We start from the raw sequence: 26,628 nt of genomic DNA on the forward strand, positions 1-26,628 counted from the left end.
TTTACTAACAAGAATATATATTTGAAATTGCTTTACTGCCAAAAGATTAAAAAAAGCAACTTGATTTGTAAAAGTAATGAAAAATACAGGGAGTTTCTTTCAAAAAATGGCATCATTACAAGCACACAGATATGTATACGTATTCATACAGAACCGCTTCGGGTTGTCACGCACACACATGTTCGGTTTTCTCTCAACTGGGTTTAATACCATAAACTTAAGAACCTGAAACAAACCGAGGGCCCCTTTGGCCGAATTTGCTGCATGCCTCGTGCTGACGTCCTAGTAATTCAATATTTAGTTGAAAAAATATAGTTGTTTATTATTTTTAACAATGTAGTAGCATAATCTAAAAATTAATTAATTTTATCTAAAGCAACTTTATAAAAAATCTCTTTCTAATCTACAAAAAAATGCATGTTTAGATTCTTTCACATCACTTCTCAAATATTTATCATAGAAATTCAATACTACATTTTCTACTTTGAATCCAAATTTTTGATATAACAACAATGCTGGATTGTCCATTGCGACATGAAGGGTGATGTCCTTGTGTAAACTAGTCTGAAATAAAACAAATCATTGTATTATTCAATATTATACCATATAGAAAAATACACAATTGATAAACATAGTTAAATATATACATATATATATATATATATATATATATGTATATATATATATATATATATATATATATATATATATATAAACAAAAAAAAGATAATATGGTATCAGTTAGCGGGAAGACAAGTAATTTTGTAATTTTGTACTAATATTCACTAACACAAAAGAATAATTACAAAATAGAATACACAAGTGGAATAATGAATTGGGTAAACATAATGAAATAATGAAAATATCAAACAAACCAGAAGAAATAACTGTGCAAATACAAGAACTGGAGAAAAGGAGCGTTAACAAGTTAAAATATCTAAGGACAATCAAGACCAGATGGAAGAATTGACGAAGAGGTAGCTAATAGACAATGTCTACATATCTAGTCCTTTACATGGGACCCGAACCCTTCTGTTATATCGGCTACAGAACAGGGGAAAAAGCAATGGAAAAGAAGCTAGATAGGAGCAAAACCAATTATTGGAACAACCTACAAGGACATAGACAGGTAAAGACTCTTCTGGGAAACTATAACCAGAGTAGATCTGCTGAACGTATAAACCTATGTAAGAACAATCTACGGATACTAACAGGAGTTCTATCGGGGCACTGTCGCATCAACAAACACCTGAAGACGCTAGACATAGCAGGTTCTGTTGCACAGACGACGAAACCTCTATCCAAACTCTCTCGAAGTGTGAAACACTAAGAAACTCCGAAGCATTACACCTGGGAGCGTATGGAATAGAAGACGAAGATCTCTGGAAATTGAAGCCATGCCACATTCTAAACTTTTCAAAAGGAATGAGATTGATGGATCAGCTGTAAACACTGAGTTCTCCAGTATCACAGCAGGAAAGGAGGACGCGATAGATCCTTTGGGTCGCAGTGTATACTATACCCCAAATCCATACATACATACACAGTCCTTTACAGAGTATTCTTAAGAAAAAAAGAGATAACAAAACGTACAAAACGAGAAATTAGGAATTACTACCAATGCTGAATTAATGTTAAAGAATCCTGGGTACTAACCAACAAATTGAAGCAAAAAATAACAAGTGAAATGAATGTATTGAGAAAATTAGAAGGAATGAAGAGACTCAATAAAATAAAGAACATAATTGAACGTAGTAAGAGCAGTGCAAAAAATCAAATAACAACAGTTGAGATGTTTTGGACAATAGTGAGAATGAAGGAGAACAGAACAGTTACGGTGATGTAGGAAACCCAAACAAACACAAAAGAGAAAAGGTAGACTCAGAAGGAAATGGTATGGAGAAACATCAAAAAACCTGTAAAAAAGTAGACTGAACTGAAGACGAGCTAAACGGGAAGCAAAAGACGGAATTAAATGGAGAAGAAATATCACCTCTATACCTATGGTGAAAGAGATTGTGGATAAGAAAGTTTAACTTTCTGTCCAGATGCATACCCAGTTATTTGATACGTCACCTCGTGTTGTGATTTGTTCTCATTTATTTGTATTCACCATATTGTATTTTGATCGGGCTATTTTACAAGGTTCGAGAGACTATTTTGGGGTTTTTGTCAGATGCAAGGATTGCCGTGTGATCGGCGAATGTGGCCGTGGTAATGTTTGAGTCTGTTGACACGTCGGGAATCATTCCACAACTCTTAAAACATCAGTTGAATTGTTGAGTGTTACTTATTGAATCCAGATTAGTTTGTATCAACTTCTCGAAAACCTTGGAGACCACTGAGAGAAGACTAATAAGACTTTACGCTTTTAGGTTCTTTTCTTGACTTTAAAATCATTGTTATTTGTGCTAGCTACAAATTTGAGGGAAGAAGATTATGTTCAATGTAGCCTTAAATAGCTGCGTCAGGAATTAGGAATATAAACTACAGCTTTTGGACTGTGCCAGATCATTCAACAAAGAGTCCAACCGAGTTCTCTGTATTTTCTAGAAAGCTTAATACTATATTTAAAATGCAAATCTGCACAAGGACCTCAATGTACTAACAACCACAAAGAGAGACTACGTAATCAAGTTAACATCGAGATGATCCAGCTACCAGATCAACATGATCTAAAAAAATTGAAAACATTTAGACTTGGTGTGAATGTTAAAAGAAAAGAACAATGATTAATGTTCCGAGATTAAGAAGTGAGTAATCCAATGGATTATAACTTAGTTTTAAGAATCAATTATTCTTATGGTCCTTTAGTGAGCTCCAACTTTTTCTCTTCACTCGTTCCGAGATTTTATTCATAGACAATTTACATACAGTGTAATAGTGCGAATTAGTGTAGTGGTTGTAGTCAATGTGTTTAGTGTCAAATAATGAGTATGTTTTCTAAATACATTGTATACTTACTTGTATAAGATGATAGATCATAAATGTCGCAATGCCACAATTTCTCCAATGAGGTCTTGTGAACAAGAATGACATATAACTTTCTGTATGTTTAACATCAGGTACTAGAAAAGCGAATCCTATAATTAGTTTTTTATATAATGCCACACAACTGAACTCGGGATATTGTAGAGCTTCTGTCACTAAAATGGAAATATATATGGATTAGATAAACACTAATGTTACCCTAAAGCCTCTTGCTGTAGACGCTTCATTGTATAGTGTTATAAAGCCTAAGTTGAATAAATTGCTGAATAGTTATTTTTTGTAATCTCCGTTTAAACTCGTTTTTTACTTATATATTGCATTTTGAGCCTTTTAAGTTGTTCACTTTATAACCTCAATCTAGAATCTGAATACTTGTAATTTTCTCAAATAATTAATTTTTTGATAGACTATTTTCCGAATGTAAAAAAGACTACGCTCGATCCTTATGGAAATTGTGTTTCGGCCAATTTTTCTGACAGTTGACACAATGATAGTTGGAAACAAGATTATTAAAAGTAGAATTAAAAACTACCCTTGAAAATTCCAACGGTACCATAAGAGGGTTTGGAAGGTTTTGGAGTTTCGTGCCCACTGAGGCTTGGATTTTCCGGGGGTAGTTTTGAGTTTCGTGCCTATTGAGACTGACTTTTAATCAACCTGCTTTGAACTATTATTGTGCCAATGTTTAGAACAATTGGCCAAGAACCAATTCCCAGAAGTGGTTTTCATGTTCTACTCTAAACAAACTTTTAGTTTAGTTTTTAATTAGCTGATAAAAGAAGTTCAAATTACAAGCAAATCGGAATACATAAATATGAAAGTCAAGATGACAACACTTAAAAATGTCATTAGCAAAACCGCCAACCATTCATAATAAAAAAACCGCAGTTTCCACAGGCAACCGCTACAAAAATAACTACGGAGTCGGGATTCTTCAATATTCCCTTCATCCCAGGGTACCTTCTGATACTCCAGGGGTAATTTTAACGGGGTTAGGGGTTTTGGGGTTTCATGCCCATTGAGAATTTTACCCAGCTTACATTGAACTATCATTGTGTCAAACTTCACAACAATTCCTTCCGGTCTCTTTGAGGGGATTTTTGCCAAATATCACAATTTGATCATGGTTTAATTAGTGGGACCTAAAAAGTCCATTAACTAATGCTTAAGACAGGGTGTCTAGACCTGACGTGCATCTCAATTCCCGCAGTTTTCCCGCTTTTTCCCGACAACTTTTTCTAATTTTCCCGATATTAGTAAACCAATTTTTAGTAATATTCAATAAACAATAGCATTCAATACAAAAAAAATAATTATCGCTTTTTTTATTGTTTTTTCATAAAGAATGATACAAATTAGTTACTCATAACAAAATATAAATGAAATATATTAATGAATTAATGACTACTTATATTAATAGCGAATCACAATAGGTTCATTTATTTATTCTTTTCTAAATTTTTGATTTGGTCATTTAAAGCTGATGTTTGTTCTAACAAGTTCTTTCGTTTTGCTTTCAATTCTTTAACTTCTTCTGCTTTTCTTTTTCTTTCATTAGACTCCTTTTGTTTTTGTGCATCTTCATTTTTTTTATTCTGACAGAACTCCACATATCTACTATGCGCCATTTGCACGTTCAACATCATTTTAGATGTGATAGATACGTGTTTGATGTCCCCTGCCGCAGTAACTGCATCATAAATGATGCGCAAGGCAACTAGACTGTTTTCCGCCTGATTTACAACGATTGCCTCTTTGTTTACGGAAAATCCGCGCTCAACTGCTGCATTTCCATGAGATAAAATGAAAATTATTTCTAGAAAATTAATCAAGTTCGGGCAGGTCAAACCGGAATCTTCTATCAATTCTATCCAAAATTTATCAAGCCTTTTTACACTTCGATTATGTATCTTCATATCTCGATACTCTTTTTTTATTTTGTCAGCCGTCGAGCCAGAAATCAACTTGTTCGTGTCAACCAGCCAAGCAAGAGTCAAGTCGCTGTAGAGCTACGTTGGATTGATGTGCGATTAAATTTGGATTCACACAAGTTATGTACTTTGTAAGTTTATACAATAGAGGTGATCGTTCTTGAATTTTTTTAATAATTTTAACGAAACAATTCTTACTATCAATCATGAATTTAGTCAATAATTCACCAGAGGGCTTGATTTTAGCATTCTTCAATGCGCTCTTAGTTGAAAATCCTATATCAATTTTGCTAGCAGGAAGCAAATTATGTATTGAAACTACAACTTTCTGTGCATTTCTCCGAAAATTCCCGATCTCGAAAAAAAATCCCGTTGTTTTCCCGTCTTTTCCCGCTGCCAAAAAATTCCCGCTTTTTTCCCGATTTCCCGATGACTACACACCCTGTTAAGAATCCCGGAATGGCTTAATTATACTTCACTATATTTTAAAAGGAAATCTATGTTACGGGCTAAATATCCTGTTTTTTCAAATGAAATATTCACATTTTCCACTCCGTGAATTTTAGTTAATAGATATGTTAAGTAAGTGAGTTAAGACAGAAGATTTTGAAGAAAATAATAAAAGAACTAGTTTGTGAATCAATTTTTTCATGAGAATAAAAATAGACAATAATAGTCGATGTGTAAAATTAATTATGGTACAAGGAATTAGACATATTCACCATAAGAAGCAATAATAAAACAAACAAAAAACTTCATAAAAATCAACATCAGAAACTAAACTAAGAGAAGGAACCGTAAGTTCAAACCCAACCTAACCGAATCAAATAGAAGACTGAAATGTGATAAATTAGATGAACAATATGGTATCATGCTTGGAAATTAATGATAGATAACTTGAAAATAAATTTCACCAATTACTTTTTCTGTTTATTATAGCAGCTAAGACTTTTGAGTTTTTGTTTACCCTATATCAGCGGTTCTCAAACTTTTTTAGTGACGGAACCCTTTTGAAAAGCGAAATACTTGACGGAACCCTACAATAAAACAATAGTCTCTAAAAGAATATTCTTTATTAATAAGCATAATAAACGTAGAATGTAACATATACTTATTACTTACTTACATAACAAGTATAATAATAGAAATAAAGATATTAAAAAAGAAAAAAAATAACTAATGGGAGGTATGAAACTGTTTTTTATTTTTCATTAATTGGTTGATATCAGGTTTGATAGAAGACAGTTGAAGTCTCATATCAGGTTCGGCGTCCAGTCCAGTCCGGTATTTTGTTTTCGTGGCTGCATAGTTTGAGAATCCTGTTTCGCACAAATATGTTGTTGGAAATGGAAGAAGAATATTCAGAGCCATTTTGGCAAGCATTGGGTATTCATCACGGATTCTGCACCAATAATCGTTGAGAGATGTCGTTTTGAACAATGACTCCATACTTGTGTCTGATGACATTTCTAAAAGAGATTCATATATCTCATTTGACATACTTTCGGGCTTTTGCAAGGTGGGTAAAAAAGGATTATGAATTCAGTTTCAATTTTGTATTCTGTTCTTCGGGAAAATACTTCTCAAAAGATGCGCGCATCGAAGTGAGATATTGGACCAATTCTTCAAATACATCATCTTGAAACATTTCTGAGTCGTTATCGCTAACAAACTCACTGAGTAACGTAAAGCTTTCTATTTCTCTCTTACTAACGCAAATAATCCAAAAATCTAATTTTCTTTTGAAGGCAGTTATTTTGTTACAGGCCTGGAACACTGTTGTCTGTTTACTTTGCAATGATAAATTTAATTCGTTCCGTTTTTGAAAGATATTCGCCACGAAAGACAAATAGCCTTGTTAAAGTTTTACCCCGAGACAACCATCGCACTTCTGTATGGAGCAGCAGTGTTTTATGTTTGCTACCATAATCTTCACACAATAATGAGAACAATCGGGATTGTAGTGGTCGTGATTTGATAAAATTAATAATTTTTACCGCTTCATCCATTACTAATTTTAGGTTTGATGGCATTTTCTTCATTGCTAGTGTTTGTCTATGCAGGAGACAATGACTGGAGCCACAATTAGGTGCTTTTTTTTGTATTCGTGACACGACTCCTGCTGTTTTACCCGTCATCGCCTTGGCCCCATCTGTACAAATGTCAATGCAATCGTTCCAACTGAGATTATTTTCTTCAAAAAATATATTTATTTTAGTAAAAATTTCTTCTCCGGTAGTGTTTGTGGGCAACGGTGAACACATAAGCATGTCTTCTTCAAAAGAACTTTCATATGGATATCTCACGATAACCAGCAAGATAGCCAGACCAGCGACATCAGTAGACTCATCCATTTGCAAGACGAATCGTGTTTTTTGTAGACGTGTAACTAGCTCTTGTTTGACGTAGCTTGCCAGATCATGAATTCGACGTGAAACAGTATCGTTTGATAGTGGCACAGTAGAAAGATGTTTTGCAGATATTTCATCGAGCATACATTTTGTTATGTCTAACACACATGGTTTTATTAAAATCTTAGCGATAGTGTGCGCTTCACCTTCTTGTGCAATGCGATAGCTAATTAAATATGATGCCTTTGTGACCTTTTCATTGATAGTTTGGGTTACTTGCATCATAGTTTTTTGACTTTCCATTAACTGTTCTTTTTTACGTACAAAAAATTCTCTATTCTTGTCTTTAGACTCGGGGTGTACAGTTTCTAAATGTCGGCGCAACTTGGCAGGTGCCATGGAACTATTAGGAAGCAGTTTACTACATAACATGCAGAGAGGTGAGCCGTTGGAATCAACAAATCCGAAACTGATATATGATTCATCATACTTCCTTTTTTTCGCCTTTGAAACCGTGGAACTTGACGTCGTTGCATCATTATCATCGATAATTGCTGTACACTCCGCGCGTACTGCTTTTGAACATTCGGCTTCGTTAGAAGATGTTGTTGCAAAACGTTTAACGCCTTTAAGCCAACGTTCCATTCTTCTTTATTGATAATTATTTGTCAGGGTGGTGGGGTCAAATTAACGCACGATCGTTACTGAGTAGAAGAGTTTAGTCCAAAGAAGATATGTACAAAACTGATACAATCAGAATACAGCAGTAGAACAAAAAAAACTTCGTTTCTAACAAATAAGTACTTATCGCTCCGAACGCTAATCGTCGACTGACTCGAGTGTCGAAGCGCGGTCGTCGCTTTTATAGTCCTAGCCTCGATCTCGAACATTCTTAAAAATACTCGAGTCGGCGCCTTTGATAAATAAAAAACCGAAATAAAAATAGAAATAAAAAAAATGCGGTGTAAGCATTCTCGACTTGTTTTGAAGTTATATAGCCGAAAGTTGCTTGTTTACAACTATAGCGTCTAATCTCAGCGGCGGCTTTTATCAAAGTGACTGCGCGCTCACAAGTAGATATCGGCGGTCGGTTTTCATCAAGACAAAGGCTAAAGCGGCTTGCGGATCTCATCTGTGAGACATAAAGCATAAATAAATCACCTTAAACTTAAGTATTAAGTCTATTCTTTTTATCTAGGCGAGTGCCGTCCTGAATAAATATTTGGGCTACTGTAGAGATATATTTTTTTAATCTTCTGACTCTCGTATTTTGTACAGGGATCGGTGAAGTAAAGAACTTGCAATACGTTTGCCATAAAGTTTTATTGAAGAGCGGCGTGATGTTAAACTCTCCTCGTAAAATGCACTGTTTCAAGTTAGAATGAAATTACTTTACTGTGCTGGGTGGCGACTGAGTTCTAAATTCTTGCGGAACCCCTACAGGGGTTTCGCGAAACACACTTTGAGTATGGCGGCCCTATATCAATTTAAATCATTTTCTTATACATTATACCTTATCAAGCAAAACCCGCAAATGTTCCACAAACCAACAAAGCTTTATTGTTGTCATCTTAAGTCATCTTTAGCTGAAAATTGACCGCCTACCAAATTTTTCATTCCTTCTAACTCTCGTTTTCTAAACATTCCACTTTATCATGTTTTAATTTATTGTTATGTTATATAAACAATATTTTCCATCATTCTATATATACTAATTTAAAACTATTAGCAACCTCCTTGATCTCCCCTGGCAATTAGCGTTGAGCCTTGCTAGATACAAGTTTTTGTGTCTTCAGTATCTGTTTGTGTAAATGATGCATTTACAATTATCTGCACACGTGATCCGAATAATCGACGATTTCTTAACATGCAAGCGCCTCTCACTTAATTTTGTAAATCATTTTGGGTTTTTTTTATTAAGACCTACAGTGGGCATTTTCCTTTTTAACCATAATAATCATTAAACCAGCATCGGTTATTGTATTATAGTACCTTGTTGGTGTAAAATTGAATGACGTTTGTTCATTAGTACTTTTTATTAATAAATTTAAACTTAACAAAATACTACTTGGTACGAACCCCGTAACTAGCATCCTCTATGAGAGTCACATATAAAAACAAATCCGTAGGATGTATCAGCTCCCAAAACATATTCGGTTTCGGTAAAGTCGTGAAAAATTTTTCACTAAGCAAATCTCAATTATTTTTCAGTTTTTTACCCATTATAAAACGGTGCCACCTTTTTTCTTAAAGACCCTGTGTTTAAGATTTATTCGGATGAATAATATTTCGTAATGATTATTAAATTTGTCTTTAAGGAGTGTTTCATAAATAATGGTCCAAATTCCAACTATATGTTCAGAAAGTAAAAAGATATTTTCATTTACAACAATGAAATTTACAACAAAAAAAAACTTTTTTTACCAAAAATCGATTTTACTCATCAATGTAGAAGTATTTGTCTTTTACCTCAAAATAAGCTTCAGTTTCAATTATCGCTTCTTCATTTGAGGTAAGTTTCTTACTGGTGAGCATTTTTTGAGATCAGCGAATAGCCAGTAGTCACTAGGGGCCATATCTGGACTATACGGTGGATGAGGAAGCAATTTGAAGTGTAATTTGTTCAATTTAAACATTGTTGCCATCGACTTGTGCATTGTCTTGGTAAAACAGTTGTTTTTTCATCGAAATATGAGGCCATTTTTGCATTCAAACGTTCCAACAATTCTATATAGTATTCGCTATCGATTATCTCTCCTTTTTGGAGATAGTCGATAAACAATATTCCAAGCTCGTCCCACAATACAAAAGCCATAACCTTCCCAGATGGCTGTTGTCTCTTTGGACGCTTCAAACGTGGTTCACCGGCTGCAGTCCACTCAGATGATGATCGTTTTAGTCCAGATTCATGTTCCATCTATTGTCACATATCAACGCAAAAAATCTTATATATGACGTTATTTTTCATCCACTGTGAGTAAACGCGGACCCATTTTTAAAAAAGATTTCTCATGGTCAAATGTTCACGCATAATTGTAAACACACTCCCTTCTGATATCTTTACGACCTCAGTTATCTCATGCAATTTCACTTTACGATTAGATATAATCAATTTGCTGATTTTATTGATGTTTTCTGGAGTTACCACCTCAATTGGACGACCAGAACGTTCACCATGATGTTTGAATTCAGCTAACCAATAACAAATGGTTTTCTCGATGGAGCAGAGTCCTGATAACACTTTTGAAGCTATTGCTGAGCTTATATACTATTTTTTTCCATCAAGAGGCAATGATAAATTAACACGAAATTGTTTTGAATCCATGGTTTTGAAAATAACAAAAGTAGCTCACTTAAATGTCTGTCACTTTTTTCTGACTTATCGAAATGTAATGAAATTTTACACATAGTCTTTTAAAAATTGGTACTTCATAAACGTCATATAGATTTAAAAATGGTAGCGCCATCTGTCTGTCAGTAACACGACTAATTGAATGATGTTATAATGAGTGACCAAAAAATTTGTAATTGATTTTATCTAATTCATATGGTGCATGTAGTGACATACATAAGTTTACTCGAATCCATCCACATATTCTAGTTTACCTATACAGAAATTAGCCCATACTCAATTTTTACATAATTATTTCAAAAATTAAATGATCCAGTAATAATAGTATATTTCATTTTACACTTTAGTTCATTACGATAGGCAATAAAAGTACAGTTTTAAATAATTTTCAAACAGTATAGTGTCCAACTAGTGAATAAAATAGCCTCACAGCATAGCTGCTACTGAAGGTCATTAGAGACAACTAGGACTTCGGTCCTTCTACCATGATGTGGATATTCGAAGTCATTATGAAACCCAGACTAACTCACACTTCTTCGGTCCGGGAGAAGAAAACGCCCAAAAAACAGTTATGGCGGTGGAAGTCTTGAAAGGGGCATTAGAGGCGGTAAAATCAACAACCATGCGTCTACAAATTAGCATTAGTGAGCAGGCTGTCAAGGAGCACTATTGTATTGAATAAACACCCGATATTAAACTGTTAAGATGATAGATAGTGATATATATTACACGAATTGAACCACAAAAGGCAAGCTAGCTGGAGCAGGAGTATACTAGCATCACAAGGTTGAAGAACACATCCTTCCACTAGGAAGTTTTGCTTCTATTATGCAAGCCGAGCTAGTGATCACACTCACTAGTGCGGCTCAACATTTTACTAAAAATAGCATCCACATCTGCGTAGACACAGCAGTGGCATTTCAAAGCATTACCACCAATTTTGCAATGCTACAATGTACTCAATGAGCTGATTAGCGAGGACTCTAGAACTGCTCTGTATTCCTGCATATGAACACTCAGAGGTAATGAAATTATCGATGAGCTGACCAAGTTTGAAACCGCGCAACCGTTGATCTGTTGTAGGAATACCTTATTACTCATAGCTTGAGCTGTAAAAAAGGGAGAAAATGTAAGACAAAGCCTTTTGATTGGGTAGTGGAAAAACTACAACCAAGCAGAAGGGAGGTAAATACTCTGTTAGGAGGAAACTATAAACGCATCCTCTGCAATTTGATTTGACGTAGTGGAAGAGTCTTCTTCTAATATCAGCGACGCCTAGAGATTTTTTCAATCATTGAAAGCATCCATGGACTACCGCGCCAAAGGGGACTGAAGAAGGGATTACCCATACATTATGAAAAAATAATTCAATTAATATGAAAATAAAGAGAGAAAAAGCTTTAGATTACTTACGGTCGATTCCAGGCCAAAAAAATTGATTACAAAGACTATTTATAGCTGGAATATGTTCGGGCTGAACATAAGCGTAGTCAATAGGACCACGAGGTGGTAGAACGTATTCTTCTCTGTTATGTTTATTTGCTGCTATTTGAATTTCCGCCATTAACTTCAACCACGTGGGAAATGTTTCTGCGTCCGAGTCTGTATATATGTACGGCTTTAGATAAATACCACTGTAAGGAGATAAAATCAGTTCTTCTCTTACACCTCCTGTAAGTTTGGTTTGGAGAGAGACTCTTTTTATACTTGAATGATCTACGAAGAACATGAATATTTTTAAATGTGTAAGATCAGAACTAGCTAGATACGAAGTTACTGCTATTCAAGACTAAAAGCATGCATGGTTATCGTAGGAACATATTTTTGTGTTAAAACAAAACATACTGGATGGTACTGACTGATGGATCACAACATTGATCCACCTATATTATATGTATAAGAACAATAATAATAATGATAATAATAAAGATTGTGGAATAGTAGGAGGTAATAGAAAAAAAATTTATTTATAAAAATATGTGGGCATAATGGAAGAAGTAATTGCTTTAAAAATGAAGAGGAATTTTGTATGTTTCAGCTTGTTTTAGACGACGAAGTTATAAGATTTTTAGTTGAGCAAACTTATGAAGAATGGTCGACGATATATATATATATATATATATAAAATATATATATATATATAATATATATATATATATATATATATATATATATATATATATATATACAGTGCTTTTCAGATAAAAGTATCCACCTTTAATAACTTTTGTAATACTGGTATTTAGAAAAAATCCAAAAACACGTCAATTTATGTTGGAAGGGGCAAGCATTATGGCTTATTTAAACTTACTGGAAAAGCCACCCCTTCACCCCTAGCAGCATCCCCTTTATTTTTTTAAATTACTTTTCATATTTTTTATGTAAAATTTGGATACTCCTCTTTGAGCTGATTTCAAAAATGTATAATACTTGTAGGTTAAAGTGGTTAGTTTATGAGATAAACAATTTTTTTTTAAGAGCACAAATTTTACTTATTATTTACTTTCACCTTATTTTCCTGTACTAAAATGGGTTGTACAACAGTTTAAACTCTTTAATCTTTTTAACTGTGCTATTTATTATGAAGTTACAATAAGTGTTCAAAATGAGTACCATTCACTTCCATACAATGGTATAATCTATTTTGAAATGCCTCTCTGACATTGCTTAATACGGCTGGATTTAATTGTCGACATTCATTTTCTATCCTCTCTCGTAAATCATCCAGAGATTCTGGTTGGGTAGCATAAACTTTTGATTTTAAATACCCCCATAAAAAGAAGTCTAGGGGTGTTAAATCCGGTGACCTAGGTGGCCACTCCATCATCTGCCCCCTTCTACCTATCCAACGAGCGGGGAATGTTTCGTTTAAAAATTGTCGGACAGGCATAGCATAGTGTGGGGGAGCTCCGTCTTGTTGAAATATCAGTAAATCTTCGGAAAGGTTATCATCATTTTCTATTATTGTTGTAATACATGGGTCAACCCCTTCTCTGAGTAACTCAAGATATGATTCACCATTTAAATTTCCGTTGATGAAGAAAGGTCCGACAATGTGGTCACCTAGGATACCACACCAAACGTTTAACTTTTGGGGATGTTGTGTATGGAATTCACACATAATATGTGGATCACTTTCAGCCCAATATCTACAATTATGCCTACTTACTAAGCCATTTAATGACCATGAGCATTCATCAGAAAAGCAAATATTGTTTAACAATTGTGGATTGTTATTGATAATTTGCGTCATTGATTCGCAAAACTCTAGACGACGATCAAAATCATCTTCATTCAACTCGTGCACCAACTTAACTTTATATGGGTGGTACTTGAATTTATGTAGAACTCGGAAAACTGTAGAAGATGAAACACCGATCGCTCTACTTATTGTTGACAACGATTGGGGTTGTTGAGCCTCTAAGCTGACTTGCCCTAAAATTGCCACTTGGATTGCTTCGTTATTTACGAGTCCCTCTCGCTTACGCACTTTATTGCAAACAGACCCTGTTGTGGTAAATTTCTCCATCAGTTGAATTACATACTTATGACTTGCATGTCTTCCGTCATGTAATTCGTTAAATATTCTAGCAGCAGCTCTTGCACAATTATTATTTTGGTAGTATAAACCTACAATTTCAATTCTTTCTTGCAAAGAGTAAACCATTTCAGAGAAACAAAATAAATAATGTATCAAATTACACTATCAATAGTGACTACAAATTCTAGTTGACAATGTCAAACTTTAATAAAAAGTAGAGTTTTTTGTTGTTTGGATTTTTTAAGTAGAATAAATAGCACAGTTAAAAAGATTAAAGAGTTTGAACTGTTGTACAACCCATTTTAGTACAGGCAAATAAGGTGAAAGTAAATAATAAGTAAAATTTGTGCTCTTAAAAGAAAAATTATTTATCTCATAAACTAACCACTTTAACCTACAAGTATTATACATTTTTGAAATCAGCTCAAAGAGGAGTATCCAAATTTTACATAAAAAATATGAAAAGTAATTTAAAAAAATAAAGGGGATGCTGCTAGGGGTGAGGGGGTGGCTTTTCCAGTAAGTTTAAATAAGCCATAATGCTTGCCCCTTCCAACATAAATTGACGTGTTTTTGGATTTTTTCTAAATACCAGTATTACAAAAGTTATTAAAGGTGGATACTTTTATCTGAAAAGCACTGTATATATATATATATATATATATATAGGTCAAAAGTCAAAATTAGGGACTTATGTCCTAACACATTTTTCTGATTATTAAGTTTTTGAACTAGAAGAGAGACTGCACAAAATCCATTATTTAAAACATTAAAATGTCTAAATGCTTGAGAATATGATCATTTAAAAATTCAAACATACTTCACTTCTTCTATCAACACCATTATTTTGTATAATAATAATTATTTTCAAACTATGATGCTCAATTATTAATTTTCAAGGTAAAAAATGAAAATGGATGGGAATAATTTTTTTCTGATATACGAAATACGTATTTTTCATGTTAGGACACACTGTATAAAAAATAAATCACTCAAAAGGTACCCAACGACAATTATTGCTTTTATTCACGCTCTAAATTCCAATTTACTCACTCCTCAATGAAGTGTTGTAATGACAAAATGGATCCAACAATTTCAAATTTTCTTTTGGCAGTTTCTCTTCGATAATTGAATCTGAATTAGGAGAATTGCTGGTTTCTTGCAAATCCAAAGTAAAACGGGTAACATCGTCCATCAATGGAGAAGATGAGGTAGCAAGTTTCATTAATCTGAAAAATAGTTTTACTATAACTCAAAATTTTGACAAAAAAATTGTGAAATAATTGCTGAATCTGAAATATTTGGAATGTCAATAATTATGATATACTCACTTTCTCGAGGACTGTCCAAGAGATTTTAGAATTTTTCTTTTATTCTGTTGTTTTAATTTTACCTCCTACAAACAAAGATATTAATTACAATACAACAGAGAAATTTTGACAAAACTAATTCTTATATATCATAGGTACAAAAAAATTGCAAACAAATTATGTAAAACAAAGAAAATGAGATAGATAAATAACATAACTGACAAAATAGATTAGAAAGAATGGAAAATATACTTTTGACGGCCTTTATAAAAAAAACGATAATATAGTGAAAAATAACAGGATCAAAGAAGACCAACTAGACAATCTAGGAACGAAACCAAATTTCAAAGAAGTAAAAGAATTAAAAGTGACAAAACATTATCCAAATCCTCTCACATTACCACTGGAGAGCTGACTAAAATACTCTTCTCAAAATATACAGAGCCCTAATTCGCTTAAAATTAGATTATGGCTGTCACATATATCTGTGTCTCTAAATCTGACCCTGACTTTTTAAACTCTGTGCATAATACAGCTTTACGTCTTTGTCTAGGTGCTTTTCGATCTAACCCTATAAAAAACCTTAACTGTAAAGCTAATGAGCCTCCAGTTTGGATCAGACGACAGCATTATCTCACCTCTTCAGTCCTGTCTTCCCTCTATTCATAACCACCACTCGAAATTTATTCCAGCCATCAACGATTTTACTAATAAAGCCCATCTCATTTATTTTATCGTAGCTTCTCGAGGGCACAGGCTTCTCACAAACAATCCCTTTTCCTATCCCCACTTCTCCACCATGGACCATTCACCTTCCTAAATTCAATACATCCCTTATGAGATACGACAAACACTCAACACAAAAACAAGAAATCGAAAATACTTTCAAATAAATAACAACTAGTAGCAACTATGATGCTTCCAAGAGTGAAACAGGAATAGGCTGCACAGTTACAACGTTACAATTTCCAATCAAATAATCTTTAACTCAACCAACTTGGAGCGTTCGTACAGGTGAACTATTTAGCTTTCTACAAGCCATAAATTTCATCACCTCTCCTTATAAGCAGATTGCAATATGTACAGACTCACTCGCTTCAATTTCATCTATTAAAAATAAATTTACAGATTACCCTATTGTCCAATCTATACATGACTCTTGCCAATTTTTCACATCCCAAAAAATAACAGTTACTATCATCTGGTTACCTTCCTACATTGGAATCGTAGGTAACAAATTAGCAGACCAACAAGCAAAAAGTGCTTTAACTCATACCATTACCCAAAACATAAGGACTTAAAATCCCACTTTAAAAGAAAAATCAGAATAATGTGACAGCGAAACTTGAACACTTCCTTACACTCTATAAATTACCCTCGACCAAGTAAGTTTGCAGTCCTCTCCTTTGCAAACAAGACTTAATTGGAGGGTAAAAAGGATAAGAATCGGTCAATCAAGACTCACCCATAGTTATCTAATGTCTTCCACCATCAGACCCATTTGCACCAAATGTAGTTCGAATTTGACGATAAAACACATATTGACTGAATGCCACAAATATGCCCCCCAAAGTTTGCAGTTCAAGTTCAAGACCAATTAAAAAGACATACTGAATGACTTGGATCAAATCTTTTTCGTGCTTCAATTTCTAAGGGATGTGAATGTTTACCATAAAATAGAGAACAATTATATATGGATAATGTGTTAATTGCACCTGTGTAAGTGGCCATAGTAGTCGATCACGTTAAAAATGAATAAAAAAAAGTGACACTTGTACCAAAACAATTTTATTGACTGCTAAAAAGCATAACATGCATTTATGGTTGCATACAAGTAGTTCTCTCAAATAATATATAATACTGCTGTTTTTTAGTAACTTTTAAGTTTTGAATGTTCGATCAGTTGTTGTCAAGTGACAGAAAATAATTTTTGTACGTTTTCTTTGGATAAACTTGATTATTAGAAGTCATTTATCATCATGGGAGATCTGAATGCCCAGAACCAAAGCTGGGGATCAGGAACTACGAATACGAAAGGTATACACTTAATGAATGCGATTAAAGAGCAAAACCTAGTATACCTGAATACGGGAGAAGCTACACGGTTGTCAGAACCAGGTCAAAGGTGTCACAGACATAAAACTGATGACTCCAGAAATTTTATTTCGAATAATTTAAATACTGACGTTTTTCCCCTTCTATATTGTTGACGAACTGAGACATTTTTTCGAGCTATAAAATAGCACAAATAACCTAAATGCTAGACACTTACAATAAGTACGTATATTCACTTGAACTGAGCCTTAAGCACTAAAAGAAACAAGCATATGAACTAGACCTACAGACAATAGAATAGCCAGATGTTTTTCAAGACCACGTGGATAGAGGGGATTCAGTGAGAGACTGACTATCTTTCGAAAAAAATGTTTTCAGAATAGTATAATATATATAAAAGAGACACAAACAGGATTTTATACTTGTCTTAAGTGCCTGATATGTATAATGTGACTCTTAGAATCCCAGGAATATTAACTCTTAGGAAAAAAATCATAGAGACCATTTTTTAGAGAATTTTAAGTTTACAACTTTTTTTTTATGAAACATAGTTTTCGAGTAAAATTTTTAATTTTTAAACCCCATCACTCCACCAATATTTGGCTTTGTAATTTTTGTTATTTGACTACTATTTTATAATAATAATATGTAAAAGTAACAAAACAATGTTAAATCTTATGTAAAAAATGGAAATTCACTATTAGGTACCTTTTGAGTATCTTCTAATGCTAGATCCGTTAGTTCAATATCTTCTTGCTTCAGTTCTTGTTTTGATTGAAGTAAATTATTGATATTGAAATTTTGAAGTAGCTCCGATTCAGTTACTATACTACACAATAGATTATAAAACAATTCTGCTTCTGGAATGAGTGTTTTTTTCTGGTTTTTTATATTCTGCTTCTCTGTAACCATGGTGGAATCTGAAAGAATATATTTCTTAATACGCATTTCATAAGAAATCATAGTGAGTGTTCACTAAAATTGATTCTCTCTTAATGACACAAAATAAGTGATTATTATAGTACATTTTACATTGCTTAGCATGTACCTGCAATAGAGCCTATAATTACATTGGACAAACAGTTTTTGATTAGATGTAATACAAATACAGAGTGTTCCTAAATTCGACTTCCAACACTCTAAAGGAAATTCCTTGGGACAAATTAAAACTATCAGGATAGGGAACTTATGTCCTCAAATGGATCCTTTCAATGGTGTTTTAAATAAATTATTTTTTGTCGATAAATTTCAAATGGTGTGATCAATTGTTATTAAAACTTTTTGAAATTTGTTAGATTGATAAACTATTTCTTCTAACATGAATAGAAAATTTCTAGTTTTTTCCAGAGGCGTACAGCAGGGGTAAAATACCATTTTGCCACCCCTGAATTCTCCGCCAATAGATTTTTTTTTAATTTTTGAATTCTATCATCATTCCTTAATAAAAAAGTAATAACATTTGACTACCGTTTTCGAGAAAAAAATTAGTTTGTAACGGCTCTTGTGATTATTTAGCACAATAGTAAACAGTTTCTTCCGAATCAACTTATATCGCTAGGTTAATTGTGTCCTACAAATTGATAATTGTTCGTTAAACTACACATTTTCTTCTACTACGCTAAACATGTTTTCCGGAAATTCTTAATTTACATTAATACCATACAGATAACAATTTAACACCAACAAATCATATAAAAGTAACCTCAAATTTTCTAGCTCCTTTATTTAAGCACGCCCTGACCTTTCGCAACATTAATAGACGTACGTTTTGAAAAAAATTGGGTGTCTTAGAAATTGTTTAAGTTTGTTTTATGGGACGTTTATGTGCTTTCACTATATCACCCTCATTCAGATCTTTCTTGATTTCGTGGTACAATAACCTTCTTAGGCATCCTCCATCGCTCTTGACAGGTCCCAGTATCTTCCTTAAGATCTTTTCTTGGTTTACTCTCCAACCTGTTAAAGCTTCTTGCTTGCTGCCCTCACAATCCTCTTCCACTTTTTTCCTACACGACTTGTCTCCAGTTCCTCACTCTCACCGTTGCAATATCCTGCATTACTTGTTGTTCCCAACGTGCTTTACGTCGACATCTTGGACGTTCTATAGCTGGCTTCCACTCTATTACTTGGATCTTTATCACTGTCACTATATCACCCTCTTTCACATCTTTCTTGTTCTCATGGTACAATAACCTTCTTAGGTATCCTCCATCGGTTTTGACAGGTCCCGGTGTCTTAGTTAAAATCTTTTGTAATGAATTACTCCATTTTGAGTTTTCTTTGTTTCCTCCCCAACCTGTTGAAGCTTCTTGTTCGCTATCCTCACCATCCCTCACTTTTCTCTATCTCAACGTTCTTTACATCGACCTCTTCAATGTTCTACGGCTGGCTTCCACTCTGTTACCTTCCTTATTAAGGCTTTCGGATCTCTTCTACATTATGTCCAAACCATTTAAGTCTTTGGACCTTTGTCACTGTCACTATATCACCTCTCGTGGTTCAATAACCTTCCTAGGTATCCTCCGTCGGTCTTGATGGGTCCCAGTATCTTCCTTAAGATCTTTCTCTTCATTATTTAAAGATCTTTCTCGTTCTTCTCTGACAGGCACTTAATTTTCGCTCAATATGCAATAACTGGACTATTTCCTGTTCTGTACATTCTTAACTTTGTGCTCATGCTCAGCTCTTTATTCCATAGAAACTTCACATATCTCCAGCGGACAAAACAGCATTTTCTTGAATCCAAAAGGACTTATCGTTTTAGCTGAGAGGGGGACAAGTCAGTTTATCAAACCTTCAAAAATGATGAGGATTGTCTGATAGTATTAATAAATTGTAGTGTTGCCGGTTTTTATGAATACCTCAAGCAATAATATCTAGATACGCTAGGACCCCGCAAATATTAGCAGAAAGTGTTCACAAAGAATGGGGAATAAGTCAGTCGAAAAACAGATAACGTCCGAGGGTTTTTTGAGTATATAGCTAATATCCAACATCCCCTTTCCTTTCATACTGTTTATCGATGGATATTCCTCGCAATTATACAAAAAGAACCGAATTATTATGATATCGCTTTTCCAAACCCCACATCTCATCTAGCCAATGAATGTTTTGGTATTTAAAACATTGAAGACGACCTGGAAAGAAAAAGTGTCAACATGGAAATAAAAAAACAACACTGTTCAAGTAAAAAGACACCAGCTGTGTGAAGTTTGGAAAACCCTGAAATTAAATGAGAAAATATTTGATGAAGAAGCTACCATGCAGACTGTAAATGTAAATACACCATCCCCTATAAAAAACATACTTACACCCTTTAAAATAAATAAAATGAAAGGTCATTATTTTGGCCTCATTCAAATATACAAAATACAAATAATAATAAGAGAAAGAAATAATGAATTCCATTAATTGTCTCTTCAAATTCTTGACAAGAGTATAATAAGAAGAAAAGAGATGCAAAGGAAAAGAAATAAATGAGTTTAAAATAAAATTGAAAAGAGGAGAAAATCTCAGACTGAAAAGAGCAACTGAAAAAACATAAGAGCAATGAAGATGTTCTTTACTTGGAGTCAGATGATTCCTATAAGCACTTTCAAACAGCTATCACTTGAAAACAAATATGGTTGATGGACGACGCACATATCCAACTTTCATTTAATTTTCCAATGAAATTAAACGAGAAAATGTTTGATGAAGCTAAAAACAACAGGTTTCAAAACATAATTCTGGCTAACAATACAACTCCAATGTAAGGTAATAAACATTCATGTAAACAAACCATGCCCTAAAAAAACATACCTACGCCCTTTAAAAAGGCTTATTTTGGCCTCCCACAAATTTAGAAAATTTAGAAAAGACAAATAACAATAAGAGATAAAAAAATTCCATCAATTGTCTCTTCAGATTCTCGACAGGAGTATAATAAGAAGAAAAAAGATGCAAAGAAACAGAAAAAATGAGTTTAAAATGAAAATGAAAAGAGAAGAAAAGCTTAGAGTGAAAAAAGCAACTGAAGAAAAATAGTCTAATAAAAAATTACTCAAGTAAGAGCAATGAAAATTATCCTTAAATGGAGTCAGATGATTCTTAAAGGCCTTTTCAAATAGCTGTCACTTGAATTTCCATTTAATCTGCCAATCCCATGTGAATCAAAAAATTATTTACTATGCTTACATTTTGTGCGATGATAAAGTGTGGAAGTAGATCTGAAAGGGATGCTGTCATTCAAACATAAGCAGCATCTTAACCAGCTGTCCAAGGAACTTAGAAAACGATTGCTAGATATTATAAAAAGCCGCGAGCAGCAGCAAAATTTGCTATTCCTCAATAACTTTTCATTTCACTCTCTCTCTCTCTCTCGAATGAAAATTCATAATTTCTATAGATGCGGTGGTCTCGAACCCTCTTGTTCAATTCCAATTGACAACAAAGAAAAAATTGTCATAATGACAAGAAATTTCGAAAATGGGAAGTAAAAAAAATCACCCTAGCAACGATCATACTCGTATTATTCATTAAATAGGAGGCGGTCCAGTTCAACAATTACAACGATCAAAATGATTTCGGGCGTTTTGTGCTGGAAGAACTGAAGAAGAAAACTTTGAACTTGAGAAAGACAATTCTTCAACATCACCCCTACTCAGGGCCGGATTAAGCTAGGGGCTTGGGGGGCTATAGCCCTGGGCCCCAGGTCCAAGAGGGCTCCATCATTTGGAAATCATTCTGTATTTTTTAACGTGTTGATACAACAAATCTAACGTATTGATATTATTTTGTGAATTTTTCCGGGTTTCCGAATTCCTTAAGGGGGCCCCGTCATTATTTTAGCCCCGGGCCTTATACATCTTGATCCGGCCCTGCCCCTACTTGCATGCGAAGTTTGAACCCTGTAGTTAAACTTTTTCTGGCCAAAAAATAAGAAAATATAGAGGTGAGCAAAGGTCAAAAACCACTTTTCTTGCACTGCGACCCCTCGAAATTTTCATTTGTTTTCAACCAAACTCTCATAACATCAATCCGCCGCCAAAAAAGCAATGTATGCTAATTTTGAACCAAATCGGACCCATAGCAATTGCTCGAGAGACGAAAATAAGAATTGTAGCTTAAACAGATATATATATATATATATATATATATATATATATATATATATATATATATATATATATATATATATATATATATATATATATATATATATATATATAAACTAGACATTCGAAAAACCATCATAATCGTGTTCAGGAGGTCTCAAAACATGGAAAAAATGATGTGTGCCCCATTTTTTTTCTAGTCATGCCTACCGTAATAGACTAATTTTTCCTTGAAAAATTCGACTAAAAAGAGTAGATTTAAACGATAGATACAGTTCAGCCTCTGCTTCTTTTATTTTAGGGAAACTAGTACATCTAGAGGATACATTAAACCCTCATGGGCTATAAAACAGGTGAAATTTTCATCCATTCAAAATAAAAAAGATACGGAAGAGGAAACAAATGTTAAAAAGTACAAAACATGATAAACTTTGATGTACAAAATGTAATTATCATAGAGTATATCACATTTGTAATTCTTAGAACAAGATTCTTCATATACTAATTCTGTCTTTGTGAAAGGTTAATGGGAAAGGTGCTTGATGAAGCCTACTTCTTTTCTGTGCTTAGTATCAACTCTAATTGGGCAGAATTTAATTAAATGTTGTTTTTATAAAAGAATATGTTTATGTTTCACTAGAAAAGACTGAAGCTCCATGTACAAGTACATAAAATGTACCAGGAGAGTTTCTTTGAGGATGTACTCAAGAAATCCAGAAAAATTTATCATCAGACTGTTCCTTTTACTAAGTTAGCTTGTATCAGTATATTATTAAACCACACCATTCCTAGCAAAGCTTTTAGAACTGATGAGAAGAAAATTAAATATTATAAAAGCTTAAATAACAACAGTTTTTGAAATTACTGAAGGTTTACTGGAGTTATACATAGTAATTCATTTTCACAGGCAAAGAAAGATAGTGCTACCAATAATAATGTAGCATTTAAATCTGGATTACCAGGATTTGGAATATAAACTCAAAAAGTCACATTACTTTATAATGAAACAATAAATAATTCTTTTAAAAATAAACCTTAGGTAATACAAGGCAACATAAAGCACAATTACACTAAAAAAGTAGCAAAACCCACTGGTCACACATTGTTTGTCAACCAGTAGTATTGATGATGAATATTATCCTGAAGAAGTTAAAAGTGTGAACAGGGAAGATATTAAGGTTTTGTGTTAATATTTTTTGTGGGTGGAAAAAAACTCACTAGTTCACAAATATGTTTGTATAAATCAAGAAAAAGTAAATGATGAAAATAATATCATGGCACCTAACTGTATAGACACTGTTAAAAAAACCTTTGTTGGAAATTAAGATGTGTCATGTGTTAAACCAGATCAAATTGTAGGATTCTCAAGTTTACTTAGATAGTGACAAAGGGTGAAAGAATTCGCTATGTTTTTAAGAAACCTGTGACACATTTTTTTAAAAATAATTTTTACTCAAGTACCTGCTTAAGTCAGATACTAATAATGATTTTTGGTATCTTGTATTAAAATAATTAGAATTATACTATTTTGTTTTCAAACATTTTATTTATTTAAATTTTGTTATTATATTAGTAATATTAAGACTGTCTGCCACGGGTACTCGATGATGTCTGACTTTGGTCATACCATGTAGTAGTATAGGACCATTTGCACTTTTAAATCAAAAAAATCATACCCAAACAAATAAAACTCTTTACGACTTTTAATTATGTTGATTTACTTAATACTAACCACCTAATAGCTCTGCATTAAATTTGGAAGATATTTTTTTATTGAAAATTATTTTTTTTTAGAGATATATCCTCACTAAAGTGTCTGCCACTAGTGCTTTTATTTTAGTTAGTTCTATGATGTAAATATATTCAAAAAACTTACAGACAATTGATATGGCGAATGGAGTAATTTTCGGATACATCAAAGCCCAAAAAGCAGGTTCATTAAATACTGATATTCCCGATAAAAAAATATATCTATTGAAATGTGAAAGTGTTCCCGCTATTGTTCCCATCCATTTTTTCTTTCTCTTGAAATCACTTGGAAATAGAATTTCCCAATTTTTGTCTACAAAAGTAGCCACATGATGTCTCCAATGAAAAAATCCTTTCCTTGCTAATCCTGGACTTTTATGTTGTAAGTGATATAAAACTAATACTATTACTTGAAGCCTAAAACAGTATCATGATTAAAATTCAAAAGTAACAAATGAAATTATAAATAAGTATATAAATAATTACTTACCAGGACAATCTTATTCTTTTGAAAAGTTCACTTTGGTTTTCTGAGCACTCCAAACACGTAAATATAAAAAATATATCCCCATAAAGTCCACCAGGGACTGAACCTCTTTTTAAACATTTTAAATGAACACTCTTTTTACAAATTATACACTCAAGTCCTTCTTCTCCACATAACTCCAATTTATCTATGCAATATTTACAAAATTTTGTTTCTGCCAAAGTTTCCATTATTGAAATTGAATTAACAAAGAATAATAATATTTAAATCATTCAAATGAGGACTTTAGACATACTTTAAATACATACAAGAATCTATTTATAAATACCTAAACAATTCAGATCAAATCAAAACATAACCTTACAAATGCAAATAATATAAGGGTGAATTTACATATATTGAGCGTAATAGATACTGCCAATCAACGTTATTTTCTATGCTATCAATGAATAAAGGCGGTATTTGCATATGCGATATAGGCAACAACCCTTTTAACGTACAGTTAACCATTAGATGAGTTTAAAATTCGTAAATTTTAAAATATGTATTTAATTTCATAGTGCTCCAAAAGTAGACCAAAGATTATATACACGATGTAGACTGAATTCTTTCAATAATGAGCACGCGTCTTACATCCATGTAGTATTAAAAATTTATCTAGAGATGGGAATATTGTGGTAAATGTTGATTAGTAGTAACTGCACACTTCATTATAATAGGAAACTTGTAACTGTCGAAAGCGGCAATAAAAAGGAAGAATCATATTTGTAAATGAAGTTGCCTGTCTGTCTGTACAAATTACACTTTTATTAAATAGCTTTAATCCCGGAATATATTTTTTTACTACGTATTACATTTATTTCGTTAAAGATAACAAACTTATCTCAACAAATAGTATTCTAATGGTTTCAATATAGTATCCGAACCAATTTATAGAAGCATATAACCCACAACTTTATTATAAAAATATTTCAACCAACTACGTATGACTTAATTGTCAAGTGATTCACTACTTTTGAGGTTACAACTGTTGTGAAATGTCAAAAAACATACGAAACGCCTAAAATCAAAACAATTTGCTTGATTAAACACTGGCGACTTACGTGTCGATAGATGAAATGAATTATAGATAAATTACTGATTAGTTCTTTAATTTTATAAGCAATGCTTAAAGCTGTAATTTTGATTGGAGGCCCACAAAAAGGTAATTTTAATAAATGGTGATTTATTAATTTATATTTTTATTTTGTTTATTTGCAGGTACACGGTTTAGACCGCTTTCCTTAGACATCCCAAAGCCTCTTTTCCCTGTAGCAGGTTTACCACTTATCCAACATCACATTGAAGCATGCTTAGCTATAAAAGGACTGCGAGAAATTCTGATAATTGGATTTTATCCAGTATCTCAAATTCAACCATTTGCATCAGAAATGCAACAGCTGTATAATATTACAGTCAAGTGAGTAATTTAAAAATAATGAAGGGTTAGTTAAATCAGGGTAAAATTTTTGAAATTAAAATTCTAAATATATATCATAAATAAATATTAGAACATATTAGCTCAATTTTGATATCTTTATCAACATATCAAAGACTATCTTAATTTGATTTTGTCAGTTTTTTTGGATATTGTGTTTATTATTCATTTTCATTGTCACTATTCCAGAATCTGATAACAAAAATTATTTACATGAATTCTTATATTATTTACATATATAAATCATGTTATTTGTATTATTTGTAGTAAACATTAAAATATTCCAAA

The 26,628-nt window shown here is 32.9% G+C and overlaps 2 protein-coding genes across 3 annotated transcripts in view; one reads left to right on the forward strand and one right to left on the reverse strand.

Moving 5' to 3' along the window:
* LOC130442008 (cysteine-rich protein 2-binding protein) lies at window positions 1-25,902 on the reverse strand. 2 transcript variants are annotated; one of them, XM_056775957.1, is made up of 8 exons: window positions 24,867-25,902; window positions 24,504-24,793; window positions 18,240-18,451; window positions 15,498-15,562; window positions 15,220-15,395; window positions 12,039-12,341; window positions 2,965-3,146; window positions 1-564 (listed from the first exon to the last, which is right to left on the reverse strand). In XM_056775957.1, exons 1-8 carry the CDS (start codon window positions 25,091-25,093, stop codon window positions 382-384), a joined length of 1,638 nt encoding a protein of 545 aa, XP_056631935.1. In that variant the 5' UTR covers window positions 25,094-25,902; the 3' UTR covers window positions 1-381. The 2 variants fall into 2 exon arrangements, with proteins under 2 accessions (XP_056631935.1, XP_056631936.1); XM_056775958.1 differs by lacking the exons at window positions 1-564; window positions 2,965-3,146 and adding an exon at window positions 10,446-11,253 and having other exon boundaries at window positions 24,867-25,550.
* LOC130442009 (mannose-1-phosphate guanyltransferase alpha-A) overlaps window positions 25,615-26,628 on the forward strand; it is an 18,645-nt gene continuing 17,631 nt past the window's right edge. Inside the window, exons 1-2 of the mRNA XM_056775959.1 lie at window positions 25,615-26,067; window positions 26,124-26,322. Of these exons, the coding sequence (XP_056631937.1) occupies window positions 26,028-26,067; window positions 26,124-26,322 (239 nt within the window). The 5' untranslated portion in view covers window positions 25,615-26,027. The remainder of the gene's footprint in view (window positions 26,068-26,123; window positions 26,323-26,628) is intronic.

Source organism: Diorhabda sublineata, chromosome 3 (assembly GCF_026230105.1).
Source record: "Diorhabda sublineata isolate icDioSubl1.1 chromosome 3, icDioSubl1.1, whole genome shotgun sequence".
In the NCBI taxonomy this organism is placed as follows: Eukaryota; Metazoa; Arthropoda; class Insecta; order Coleoptera; family Chrysomelidae; genus Diorhabda; species Diorhabda sublineata.

What these genes read in the sequence shown, in the direction of transcription:
- LOC130442008 (XM_056775957.1), bottom strand. Translation starts at nt 25,093, where the DNA reads ATGGAAACTTTGGCAGAAACAAAATTTTGTAAATATTGCATAGATAAA. An exon ending in CATTAGAAGATACTCAAAAG is followed by an intron (nt 15,563 to 18,239) that starts GTACCTAATAGT and finishes CTTTGTTTGTAG; the next exon opens with GAGGTAAAATTAAAACAACA. An exon ending in TTTTTGGCCTGGAATCGACC is followed by an intron (nt 3,147 to 12,038) that starts GTAAGTAATCTA and finishes TTTCCATTTTAG; the next exon opens with TGACAGAAGCTCTACAATAT.